This window comes from Oryctolagus cuniculus, chromosome 1 (assembly GCF_964237555.1).
Source record: "Oryctolagus cuniculus chromosome 1, mOryCun1.1, whole genome shotgun sequence".
NCBI lineage: Eukaryota > Metazoa > Chordata > Mammalia > Lagomorpha > Leporidae > Oryctolagus > Oryctolagus cuniculus.
This window is the reverse complement of record NC_091432.1, coordinates 155299407-155312754: the sequence shown is the minus strand read 5'-3', so window position 1 is coordinate 155312754 and position 13348 is coordinate 155299407. Positions and strand designations below refer to the sequence as shown.

Sequence of the window (13348 nt, the reverse complement as noted above, 5' to 3'; positions counted from 1 at the left end):
TGGCTCCTGGCTTCGGATCGGAGTAGCTCTGGCCGTTGCGGCCATTTGGGGGGTGAACCAACGGAAGGAAGACCTTTCTCTCTGTCTCTTTGACTCTGTCAAAATTAAAAAAAAAAATTTAAAAACAAAAAGTGAATGTATGGGACTGGTGCTGTGGCATAGTGGATAGAGCCACCGCCTGCAGTGTCGGTATCCCATAAGGAGCGCTGTTTCAAGTCCTGGCTGCTCCACTTCCAATCCAGCTCTCTGCTATGGCCTTGGAAAGCAGAAGATGGCCCAAGTCCTTGGGCCCCTGCACCCACATGGAAGACCTGGAAGCTCTTGGCTCCTGGCTCTGGATCGGCGCAGCTCTGGCCATTGCAGCCATCTGGGGAGTGAACTAGTAGATGGAAGACTTCTCTGCCTCTCTGTAACTCTTTCAAAAAAGTGAATGTATGGTAAGTGCATTATCACAATGAAACTTAAAAATTGGCAAGATTTTGAGAAATATGTGAAAGCACACTCTGTGACCCATTACACTCCTCAGAAATGTCAATTTCCAGTGGTAACTCCTATCAATTGCAAGGTGCGTATCTTTTGGCCCTTAATTACTTCTATATTTATACAGAAATATATATATGTATTTTACCTTTACTTGAATTCACACCCTATATTACTCTGAATCTGCTTATGAGCTAGTATTTATTGAAGCTCTTCAGTCGAAAGATAAACTGCCTCTTATTCCAAATGTAGCACAGAATTCCACACTAGGGAGTTAGCCTACCATCATCCTGCATCTAGGCTATTTCCAATGTTTTACTATTTGATCTCCTGGGTACAAACTTTTGCAGACACATCTTTGAGCAAATGATCTAGCTTTTTAAGGTATTTCTAAAAGAAAAATTGTTGGCATTACCTTTCCATCAGCAAGACTCTCCACTTATTTTCTCAATTTCATATTTATTTTTATTATATCTTTGAGACAAAAGCAAAAATCTTTCATCCACTGGTTCAATCCCTAAGGTCCCTTAAAGTTGAGGCTGCATCAGGCTAAAGCCAGGAGTCAAGAAGTCAATTTGGTCTTCCATGTGGGTGGCAGGGACCAAGTCATCTGCTACCTCCCAAGGTGCACAATGGTAGGAAGCTAGAATAATGGGATGCAGGCATCCCAAATAATGTCTTGACCTCTGCACCAAATGCCCACTCCAAAATGCCCATTTGTTAATGTAATATTTCTTGACTATCTGCTGTGCATCTTGAACTATTCTGGACATTAGAAATAGAGCGGTGGACAATACCAGACACATTTTCCCACCCTCAGGCCCAACAGAAGATTGGAAGAATCTTTACCATTTTATTTTATTTTTTACAATACTTCAACCACTTCTCCCACTTGCTTACTACCCCAGCTCTTTCTTAAATTCCAATTCTTATCCTGAAACTTCTAGTAATGGGGTAGAATGGAGTAGAACTACAGGAATTAAGTTTATTATTATGGAATTATGTTTATTCTAATGAATCTACCTTAAGATAAAGTTATGAGAATTAAACAAGATACATGTGAAATACTTAGAACATTGCTTGATAGTAAACATAGTGTCTGAGGTAGATAACTATTTATTATTTCTCATTTTACAAAGTGAGAAATCTAAGGCTTGAAGATGAAAAATAACTTGCTTAGTGTTACATAGGTAGGAGGGAACAATACAAGACTTTGAAGCGTATCTGACCACAATGCTATACAGCCTGTCTTGCAATCCATAAACACAAAATGCCAAGGGTTTTATTTTTTAATCTCTCTCATAAACATCTACCATCTTTTCTGAATTTTGTTCTAATGTCATCAACAATGAAAAACATGCACACACAGACAAGTTGGCTTTCTATTTGAGTTAAACAAAGCCAACATTCCAAACGCAGTACAAAAGTTTAATTAACTTAATCACTGATACATAACACAAACACAAACTTTATTTCTTTAACAGTGAAATGGTAGTAACAACACAATAATTTGTGACAGAAACCATAGAGAGCAAAATAAAATAAAGTTAATTAAAGAAGCTTTGCTCCATCTCAAATTAGTTTTCTCCTTTAAACAGGAAAAATTGCCATTAGTCTAGTGGTTCTCAACCCTGTCTGTACATTAAAGAAAGGAAAGGAAGGAAGATGGCGCTTTAAAAAAATAGCTATGTCCAAGTTCAACCTCAAAACAATTAAATAATAATCTCTCAAGAATGGGGCCCAGGCCAAAATTCTTATTTTTTTTTTAAAGAATTTATTTATTTGAAAGGTAGAGTTACAGGGACAGAAAGATCTTAAATTCACTGGTTCACTCCCCAAATGGCTTTATCAGCCAGGACTAAGCCAGGCCAAAGCTAGTAGCCTGGAACACTTTCTGGGTCTCATACATGGGTGGCAGATGCCCAAGTACTTAGGTCACCCTCTGCTGCCTTCCCAGGCCTATTAGCAGGGAGCTGATCAGAAGTGGGGCAGCTGGAACTTGACCCAGCGCCCACATGGGATGCTGGTACCACAGGTGATGGTTTAACCAGCTGTGCTACAATGCTGGCCCCCCAGGCCAAGATTTGTAAAGTGCTGTCAGTGTTGAGAACTACAGGTCTAAAGTAATACGCATTAAAAATCATGTCCTCACAGCAATTCAAAACCAAGAAACTGATCACAGGGTACATTTCTTTCCTATTATCTTGATAAACAGGGAAGGAGCAGGCACCAACTCATTTCTCATCATTCTTTATCCATTTTTGATTGCCCTCAGTAGAGCTTAACAAACATCAAATATTGAAAGATATGCAAACATGCTACCAAAAGTGAAATCCTACTTTTCATTAGAAAGTTCTTAAAACAATACTAGCTTTCAGAATCTCCCACATTTTAAGTTTGCATAGTCAGCTATTTTGTTTAACTAAGAAGAGTCAATAAAATGTATTAGAAAGCATTTTATTAATAACAGTTATAAAACAATATTTGAGTGTTTCCCATATATTGCTAAAACTTTCAGAATTTCTTTTTATAAGATGAATAGCTTCAAGTTTAGAATCAAGATGAGCTTTTTTCTTTAACAACACACACGTAAGATACTTCCCCTACAACTGAAAAATCCCCTATTGTAAGTTCAGTAGTAACTGCAGGCATTTATCTTCAAAACAACTCTTCTTCATTTTTCAAGTTTGGAAATATCATATCAAGTATGGAAAATAATTTTCCTAAGAATACATGAATTCACTAAGACAGGTCTCTTCAAATTCAGCAAGGCCCATTTCTTCAGCTCCTTATGTCAGGACTCCATGTCGATCTCAGCCACTTCATTCTTGCCCTGAACTGTTGCTTCTATCAGGCTATCTTCATTTACATCTTCAATATCTGCCAGATCAATAGGTGGTAAAGGATTCCTCCAATACTGGAAGGTATTGTACTGCCAAAATTCTTCATTGTGCTTTGGGGGGAAAAAGATAAAAGTACATCAGTGGCTTGAAAAAGCTAACGTTTTTCAGGAAACAAATTTATTTTAAAAGAAACATAAGATTTTTGAAGTCTCAGAAAGTAACAAATACTGGTGAGGATGTGAGGAAACAGGAACTCATACACTGTTGGAGGGAATGTAAAATAGTACAGCCACTATGGAGAGCAGTATGGAGATTTCTTTAAAAACTATAAACAAACTGTCATAGGATCCAGCAATCCCACTACTGGGTATACATCCAAAAGACAGGAAATCATTATTTCAAAGAGATAGGTTCTCCATCATATTTATTGCAGTACTATTCACAATAGCCAAGATATGGAATCAGCCAAAGTGTCTATCATCAGACATATATAGTATATATACATAATGGAATACTATTTAGCCATAAAAAATGAAACCACCATTTGCAAGCAAAATGGATGGAACTAGAGGACATCATGTTAAGTGGAATAAGCCAAACACAGAAAAATAAATGTCACATGTTCTCTCTCGTATGTGCAAGATTTAAAAAAAATGTATCTCAATCTGAATACAGAATGTTAATGACTAAAAGGTAAGAAGGGTAGAGGGAAGTTTGGAGCAGGGGGAGCTGGTGTGGTTCATTAATTATAGCAAATATACTGATATAACAGTGGAAGCTAGGCCTGGTACACTGGTAATTACAAACATCATACTAGTATGTTAATAGAGAAAGCTGTACGTGGGGTATATGGGAACTCTTTGTACTTCACAATTTTTTTGAATTTTTGAAAAACTCTGAAATAAGATTAAAGATTTTACAGTTTTTAATTTGCATTTTCAAACAATACAGTTTTGTCTAAACATATTTCATGTATTCAAATCTGTGCATTTTTAGTATTTATAAACTTAGACATATGTGTTTAGATTTAGAATAATTTTCTCTAAGAACACCTCCACATTTTTCTCCCATTTTTCACCAACAGAAAATGTCTGAAAAATCTTAAAATGCTTCACCTTTCAACAAAGAAAATAAGAATTTATTTTAAAAATAGGAGCAGGCATTTGGTAAAACCACGGCCTCTAACACCAGCATCTCATATAGGCACCAGTTCGAGTCCATTTCCAATCCAGCTCCTGCTAATGAGCCTGGCAAAGTAATGAAAAATGGCCCAATCCTATGGCCCTTGCACCAACATCAGTGACCCAGAAGAAGCTCCTGGCTTTGGTGTGGCCCAGTCCTAGTGCTTGCGGTCATTTGTGGAGTGAATCAGCAGAATGGAAGATTTCTCTCTAACTGTGCCTTTCAAATAAATAAATAAATCTTAAAAAAAAAAAAAGTTTCAGTCTTGACTCCTGTACTTCCAATGCAGCTTCCTGCTAATGCACACTTGAGGCAGCAGAAAGTGATGGTGCAAAGTACCATCCCTACCACCAATGAGGGAGACTTGGATTGAATTCTGGGCTCCTGACTTCAGCCCAGCCCAGTCCTGAGTACTGCAGGCATCTGGGGAGTGAATCAGCAGATTGAAGAGCTCTGTGTTTCAAATAAAATGAAAACTAAAACTTAAAATATATATTTAAAATATACCCTCCTTTTATTACTTTTTTTTAGCTTTTTCCTCAAGTTTGATATTTTAGGACACTGACTTTACATAGTCCAAAATATTTTGACAACTTTCTAAAAAGTGTTAGGATATAAACATGGTGAATAACAAGAAAACCTAAAGTTGATCATTGTAGTAAAGCTACCATTTGTTACAAAATATGACTACCATAATATACCATAATTTATAAATCCAACTGAGTGATGGCCACTTAAAAATTTTAGTTTACTATGAATGGTTATAAAATTATTTCAAGTAACTATGAAGTAAAGCTGATATTTCAATGAAGTTCAAAATTAGCACAGAATTTCAAAAGCAACCCCCCAATACTCATACTTTATGCAAAAGCAGCAGCATTGGAGCTATATAGTCTTCCAAAGTGACAATTATAAACATTAACACATTCTGTTTTACTATATTGTATTCTTACTTTAAGCTCATATTCACTATAGTAGCACCATCCAACAGAAAAAGAACGGGAGTCACATAATTTAAAAAATTTCTAGTGGGGCCAGCATTGTGATGCAGTGGGTTAAGCCACTGCCCATGACACTAGAATCCCATATGACAGTGGTTTTGAGTCCCAGATGCTCCACTTTTGATCCAGCTCTTTGATAATGTATTTGGGGAAAGCAGTGGAGGATGGCAAAAGTGTTTGGGCCCCTGCCACCCACATGGGAGACCCAGATGGATTTCCAAGCTCCTGTCTTCCACCCAGCCCAGTGCCAGCTGTTGTGGCCATTTGAGGAGTGAATTAGCATATGGAAGTTCTCTCTCTGTCTCTCTCTAACTCTGCCTTTCAAGTAAAACAATCTTAAAAAAGAAAAAAACCTTTTTTCCAGTAACCATAGTAAAAAAAAAATAAAAAGTAAAAAGAAACAGGTGAAATTAATCAGAATATCTTATTTGATCTAGTATTATTCAAAACATTGTTTCAACATGCATTTCAAAAATTTTTATTAAATCAAATAAATTATATATTTAATTATATACAATTATTTCAATGTTATCAATATATTTAAATATAAATTATAGAAATTAAATTTATTAATTTTTGTCATACTAAGTTTTCAAAGATCTTTTACACTTCCAGCACCATTCTAGCTAGACATATTTCAATATTCAATAGTCAGCTGTAAGTGGTTACTCTCCTGGAGAACAGAAGTCTGTAAGTCTCATCTGTAAGTGCATTCAATATCTTAGACTCTACGGCCGAGGGGATTAAAAGTCTTTGAGGAATTTACTAATATTAGAAAACAAGTATAAGTCAAAGAATAACAAGAAAAAATTCACATTAACAAGTAAATGGGGTTACAAAGTTCTAATTCTCCTTTTGGAAAATCTATTGTTCAAAGTATGTATTCATAAACATGAACCAAAAAACATCTTTAAATAATGTATCACCAAGTGATGAAGAGTAAATCTTGCCATTGGACAAATCTGCATTTGCATAACCCTACCACAAACTTTGATTACCTGGATTGAGTCCTCAGTGTAGAAATAATGTATCTGAGGCAGTATTTATCAAATGAGATATCAAACATTGATAGCAGGGACTCAAGTTCTATTCTGAGCACAGGAGATATCAGGCAGATAGTTACTGCATTGTACTCAAAAAAGCCTTTTTGTTGTTGTTGTTGTTACACCCTATTTTTCCTCGGCAATTTAACCATAAAACCCTCAAACCAAAAAGTCTGTGCCTCTGGAAGGAGGAAGGGGACAACATTCCCATCTTAGGTTTGCAGAAGAGCAACAGACCTAACAAAAAGAAACATGAGTGCTTCTAGGCTTTAGCCAAAAGACAGAGACTGGTCTTGATAAAGAAGGAACCCCTAGGTGCTGGCTTTACAGAAAAAGTAAAAGTAAAGCCGGCTGCCTGGGATGCCAGCATCTCATATGGGCCCTGGTTCCCGTTCCAGCTGCTCCACTGCCAGTCTAGCTCCCTTCTAATTGCCTGGGAAAAGGAGAAGATGGCCCAAGTGTTTGGGTCTCTGCCACCCATGTGGGACACCCACATGAAGCTCCTGGCTTCGGCCTGGCCCAGCTCCAGATGTTGCAGCCCTCCGTGGAGTGAACCGGTGGATGGAAAATCTCTGTGACTCTGATTGTCAAATAAGCAATCCTTAAGAAAAAACAAAACAAAACAAACAAAAGGAACCCCTAGACCCTTTTCCCTGCAATAACAGAAGTTATTGCTTTGGGGGCACACACAGGTGTCTAGAAGATTCTAAACAGGTGGTTTTTTTTTTTTCGCCAGTCCACCAAAAGACTCTCATTTTATTTATCATATCCATATTTTCTCTAGCACCCTTTCTGGCATACCTTGGATATCAAAAATAGTCTGAAGAAGAAAAGTTTCAAACCATGCATTATCTATAATTAAAAGTATTCAAATGGGGGCCCAGCGCTGTGGCTCACTTGGTTAATCCTCCGCCTGCGGCACCAACATCCCATATGGGCACCGGGTTCTAGTCCCAGTTGCTCCTCTTTCAGTCCAGCTCTCTGCTGTGGCCCGGGAGGGCAGTGGAGGATGGCCTAAATGCTTGGGCCCCTGCACCCGCGTGGGAGACCAGGAAGAGGCACTTGGCTCCTGGCTTCGGATCAGCACAGTGCCAGCCGTGGCGGCCAATTGGGGAGTGGGAGGGAGGGAGGACCTTTCTCTCTGTCTCTCTCTCTGTCTATAACTCTACCTGTCCAAAAAAAAATTTTTTTTTTCAAATGACACAGTACTTCTCTCCATATCCAGTAGGTGTGGATAACTACCACTGTGTTCTGAATTAGTTAATTGTGACATTTTAGAGCAATTTAAAGAAAAAGACTGTTTAAGCTCCAAGAAAACTAGGGGTAGAAATACAATTCATGATTTCAACCAGAAATACTCATCAGAATGATGAAGAGTCTTTTTTTTTTATTAAAGATTTATTTATTTATTTGAAAGTCAGAGTTACACACAGAGAGAGAGAGAAGTCTTCTGTCCAATGGTTCACTCCCCAGATGGCCCCAACAGCCGGAGCTGCGCTGATCCGAAGCCAGGAGCCAGGAGCTTCTTCCAGGTCTCTTACACGGGTGCAGGGGCCCAAGGCCTTGGGCCATCTTTTACTGCTTTCCCAGGCCATAGCAGAGAGCTGGATTAGAAGAGGAGCAGCCGGGACTCAAACCGGTGCCCATATGGGATGCTGGCGCTTCAGGCCAGGGCATTAACCCGCTGTGCTACAGTACCGGCCCCAAAATGATGAAGTTTAAAACATACTTTTTCACAATTACAGGGGAAAAAACATTCTCAAGTATAATATTATTGCATTTTTCACCTGAAGGAGTCATGCCAAAGGAAATCTCAATGTATTTTGGGGAGAGGGTGGAATAAGGCTTATGATAAACTCTGCCATAAGACATTTAAAACAACAGAAAAAAATCTGAGAAAGATGCTTTGCTGCAGTTTTAAAGGGTTTGGTGAATTTTGAGCCCTACACTTGGTGTCTCCATTCCGAAAGCCCCCTTGCTAGGAGAATAGCAGAAAAGGAAAAAAAGCACTTTGCATTCTTAAGTCTAGACCAACCTGCCCAACACTGTAACTTGAGCCATCAACATAAATTTATATTTTTCTAGTTGCCATAGTAAAAAAAAAAGGAGGTGAAATTAATGTTTTATTCAGTCCAACACATCCAAGTTATTTAACGTGAGGTCCAGGTAAAAATGTTCTAGTACTGTATATTTTTCTTTTAGTAACTCTTTGAAGTCGACTATTTCACACTTGCAAAAAACTGTCTCACCAAACCGGCGGCTGCCATACTGAACACCGAGGACCCAGTCGAGTCTTCTAGGGATTCTTAGCATCAGGCATGAAACGGGATCATTTCCCAAGGAGCAGAAACTCCCGAGATTCTCATGTACACTTTACCTGATGGACCAAATTAATGTCCAAAAGTGATCTTTTTAAGTAAGATTAAAGATCGTGAGTTGTTTTCCCCCAAATACAGCGGTGGGACCTGTATCACACCCTTAGTTCGACCAAACTGATGGCAACCGCAACGGCGACCGTCTTTGGAAAGCCGTCTCTCACGGCTTCCAGAATAATCATCGTTAAAACCAAGCAGGCGCATTGCACCTGGCTCCGAGGTTTGTCGCGGAGCTGAACCTCGGTCAACGTCCCCACCACGCTCCCGCCGCCCCCGCACGAGGGGCCACTTCCACCGCACCCGACGGCCTTTCCCGCACAAGGCCAGCCTAGCGGACTCTCGAAGTGCGGTCAAGGGTGGGCCCGGGGAGCCCTAACGTGCCGGCGGGGGCTGGCACCCATTCCAGAGGGGTGACCCCAGCTAGTCGCCTCTGGGGGTGCACAAGCCGAGTGTGACAACCCGTTTCACGCCTGCCGGGAGTCTGAGGGAAAGACGAACCCCTTTCTCCCCACGCACACCCGCAGAGGCTCCCAGGCCGCCCCCAGCCCCTACCTGGAGCGGTGCGGCCCCCCAGTCTCCCCGAGGGGACCCTGCGCGTCCCGCCCCATCGTCGCCACCGCCCCTCAGGGGCCGGGCAGCGCGGGACTCCTCCCCCGGGCCGTGGGGCCGTAAGGACGGCTGCAACAGCGACGGCTCGACGGTGTCCAGGCTGTGGTCCTCACGCTCCTCGCCGCCCGGGGCGCTGCTGTCCCCGCTGTCGCGGCGCTTGCTGGGCGAAGCCGAAGGCTCTGCCATGGCCCCCGCGTCGATTTTGCGCTTTCGGGACAGCCCAGGATGCGAAGCCCCGGGCGGCGGAATCCAGAGCGGCGGAGGCGGCTCCTCCGAGAAATCGCAGAGGAGCCGCTTCCAAGGCACGTGGAACGCCAGCGGCTCGGCCGCACGCCGCTTGGCCATGGGCCCAGAGGCTCGGGCGGAGCCGGCCCGGCGCGGGAGGCCGAGCGCCGATACCGTGGGGGCGGAGCGCGCGAGGGAGGGCTAGGCCGCGGTCGGCTGAGGAGGCCACAGGCAGGTGGACAGCGGGGAGGGGGCGGGGCGGCGCAGCCGGCGCGCGCTGCCCTCGCTACCGCGGAGGTGCGGCCCAGACGTTGGCGAGCAACCGCGAAGCGCAGGAGATTCGAACCTGCGCACGAATCTGCGCGCGCGCACTCGCGCCAGCCCGGCGGAGCCGCTGGTTGGTCGAGGTTTGCGGAGCGCGCTCCCGAGCGCTCCCTGGGCCGGAAGTGCGCACAGGGGGCGGGAAGCGGGAAGGCGGTGGCGGGCTGATTGAAGAGCCTGAGAGGAGCCGGCTGAGGGGCGTGGTCTTGTTTCCTTAGGGGCGGGGCGGGGCAGGGGCAGAGCGGCTTCCGAATAGGCTAAGAACTGTGCGTTCCAGAGCTTTCTGTGGGCGAGAGAATCCCTTTGAGGTGTGTGTGGTAGTCCCTGCTTGGGTCAGTGCCCTCGGGGCGGCTCGAGATTGAGGGACCAAGGTTATACACAGACTTTTTAACGTGCTGGTTAAGAATCTTTACGTTACTATCCCAAACCACCAGGGAGTTTCAAGGCTGAAGGAAGTGGCAATAGATAACGTGAAGGAAAAAAATGTAACAAAGTAAAAACGAAGTTAGTTTGGTGGCGGCTGCTGTGAAAAGTGGAGGCATTCCTCGAAGACATCCTACTTAGAAATTTGAAATTCCAGACACCATACGAAGCCATCCAAGATAGCTGGGTAGTTTTGGCAGGAAGCAAGCCTGCTCCTCTCTTTTCCAACTGAGTCCTAAAATTGTGTGGCTTCTAAATTATAGGGAAAATCCGAGTTCCCGTCGTACTGGGTGAGGTTGGCAGACTGAGATTCAAAAACTTGAGTGCGGCGCAGTTGTGTGTTGACACGCAGTGTAAAGATAGAGGCCCCTGCGGTGTAACTTGTATTTTTAACAGTTTGGCATAAAGACGGTGACCAAGTAAACAAAAATGGAAGAAAATAGGACTTATAAGTGCTTTGAAGAGAAAAGCTATGGTCTTCTGAGAAAAACAAGGACGGTTTCTTCTAGCCGGTAGATACTACCTAAATATTAATTACCCTTTGCCCTGACACCTCAAGGTGGCTGTGGGAGGATTGGTCAGTTACTTACTTCCTAGCAAGAGTAGAAATATATGGCTTTCTAAGGTAGGAAAATATTAGCTCTTCTGTTGTTTGAAGTTAATAACCCCGTTGTATGACACACAGGACGAATTTGCCGTTTTCAGTCCAGTTTCATGCTAGAGGGCAGATATTTTGTTGAAAGTCTTTGAAGGGCTCCTGCTCAAAGTCGATAGGGTGTGGTTTAGCTAATGGTTCATTGCTTTGTGTTTTCTTTCCATAGACTTTTTTTCTTGTTTTTTTTTTTTTTTTTTATCCAATTGTAAAATTTATCATGTGTGGTGGTTACCTGTTATCCATGCTTTCTGTGGTTTCAGTTACCTACAGTGGTCAACAGCCATCTGAAAATATTAATTGAAAATTCCAGAAATAATTCAGAACTTTTAAAAGTGTGCATTATGAGTGCTGTGATGAAATCTCATGCTTTCTTGCTCCATCCTTCCCAGAATGCGACTCAGCCCTTGTCCAGTGTATCCATGCTCTATGTGCCAGCTGCTATTCACTTAGTAATAATCTTCCTTCTCAGACTGTTGGTGGTGATATTGTGGCGTTTGTACATAACATTTAGTGCTATCTACTATTTCAGGTACCCACTGAGGGTCTTGACATACTCTTTTTGAAGGGGGAGTGTGGCTACTGTATATATACAATTGTTGTGTACAACATGCATGCTGTTAAAAAACTGATAGTAATAAATCCAGCGTTCCATTTCAGAAATAGAATATTACAAATACCAGAACATGACAATCTCCCTATGTGTCTCTCCCATTGGTAAATCACTTTTCTTCACTCCAGGCGATTCCGTTTTTAATTTTGATTAACATTATTCTTTTGTTTATTGTCTTTGTAATTTCCCCATCTATGTATATGAGACAGCTTTGAAAAGTTTGTGGGAAAATGGGATTTAAAAATAAAAAATATAAATTTTATTTCTCAACATAAACTTCACCTGAAGTTCAAAACACTTTTTTTTTTCACACTTTCTTTTTTTTGACAGGCAGAGTTAGACAGTGAGAGAGAGAGAATCAGAGAAAGGTCTTCCTTTTCCATTAGTTCACCTCCCAAATGGTTACCACTGCCAGCGCGCTGCATTGATCCAAAGCCAGGAGCCAGGCGCTTCCTTCTGGTCTCCCATGCGGGTGCAGGGCCCAAGCACTTGGGCCATCCTCCACTGCACTCTGGGGCTACAGCAGAGAGCTGACCTGGAAGAGGAGCAACCAGGACAGAATCCGGTGCCCCGACCGGACTAGAACCCGGTGTGCCAGCACCGCAGGCGGAGGATTAGCCAAGTGAGTCGCAGCACCTGCCTTCAAAACACTTTTGTTAATGATCATACCAGCTATTTAGTCCATTCCTGAAAAACTCAGTGTCCTGGGAATTATCTATGTCAATGCATTCCTTTTTGCATTGTGAACTAAAGAAAAATGGATGCCTTTTAAAGCAATTTTTTTGTTTTTTAATTAGGAAACAAAAAGAAATCAAGAGAAACCAAATCAGGACTATAAGGTGGTTGCTAATGATTTCTCATCAAAACTGTCACAAAAGTGCCCTGATTTGATGAGCAGAATGATCAGGAGCCTTGTTGTGGTGAAGAGCTTTGAAGGGGACGCTTTCTTGAGCATTTTTGTTAAAGCTTATAACTTTCTTAAAACTCTTAAACAGACTTACTGTTCTTTGGCCCCCCAAAAGTCAACAAGCAAAATGCCTTGAGCACCCCAAAAAAACTATTGCTGTAAACTTTGCTCTTGACCGGTCCACTTTTGCTTTGGATTACTTCCACATCTTGGTAGTCATTGCTTTGATTGTGCTTTGCTTCAGGATCATAGTGGTAAAATCAAGTTTCATTTCCTGTTCCAGGATCTTGATTCCTCTTGTTGAAAATTACCATTGAATTCTTTTCCTGTCTGTAGCTGATCTGAGTGCAATAGTTTTGGCATCTATTGAACAGAAAGATGTTTTTCCCTTTTTCAGTGGGAAGTAGACTGAACCATTTGAGATGTCTGTGGTGTTGGCTGTTGTTTCTTCTGTTAACTGTCAGTCTTCTGACGAATAGGGTACAAACAAGATTAATTTTTTCCTTGCAAATAGATGTTAGATGTGATCGTCTGTTGCAGGCTTCATCTTCAATATAGTATTTTCTCTTCTTAAACCAAGTTGCCCATTTGTAAAGTGCTGATTTCTTTGGAGGCATTGTCCTCATATGTTTTTCATAAGGCATCAGTGATTTCACCCTTCCTCAACCCAAGCT

The 13348-nt window shown here is 42.0% G+C and overlaps 1 protein-coding gene and 1 long non-coding RNA gene across 2 annotated transcripts in view; one reads left to right on the top strand and one right to left on the bottom strand.

Moving 5' to 3' along the window:
- The window catches only part of LOC103348271 (uncharacterized), a 53963-nt gene extending 53463 nt beyond the window's left edge, over nt 1–500 (top strand). The window contains exon 4 of the long non-coding RNA XR_007919858.2: nt 243–500. This is a non-coding gene — a long non-coding RNA (uncharacterized lncRNA). The remainder of the gene's footprint in view (nt 1–242) is intronic.
- Nucleotides 501–1928: 1428 nt separating this feature from the next.
- Nucleotides 1929–10140, bottom strand: C1H9orf40 (chromosome 1 C9orf40 homolog). The gene is made up of 2 exons (XM_002708210.5): nt 9477–10140; nt 1929–3433 (listed from the first exon to the last, which is right to left on the bottom strand). Exons 1-2 carry the CDS (start codon nt 9876–9878, stop codon nt 3275–3277), a joined length of 561 nt encoding a protein of 186 aa, XP_002708256.2. The 5' UTR covers nt 9879–10140; the 3' UTR covers nt 1929–3274.
- Nucleotides 10141–13348: the final 3208 nt, after the last annotated feature.

Coding starts and splice junctions, on each gene's coding strand:
- C1H9orf40 (XM_002708210.5), bottom strand. CDS start 9,878: ATGGCCAAGCGGCGTGCGGCCGAGCCGCTGGCGTTCCACGTGCCTTGG. Junction 3,434..9,476: donor GGGGGGCCGCACCGCTCCAG/GTAGGGGCTGGG, acceptor TTCCCCCCAAAG/CACAATGAAGAATTTTGGCA.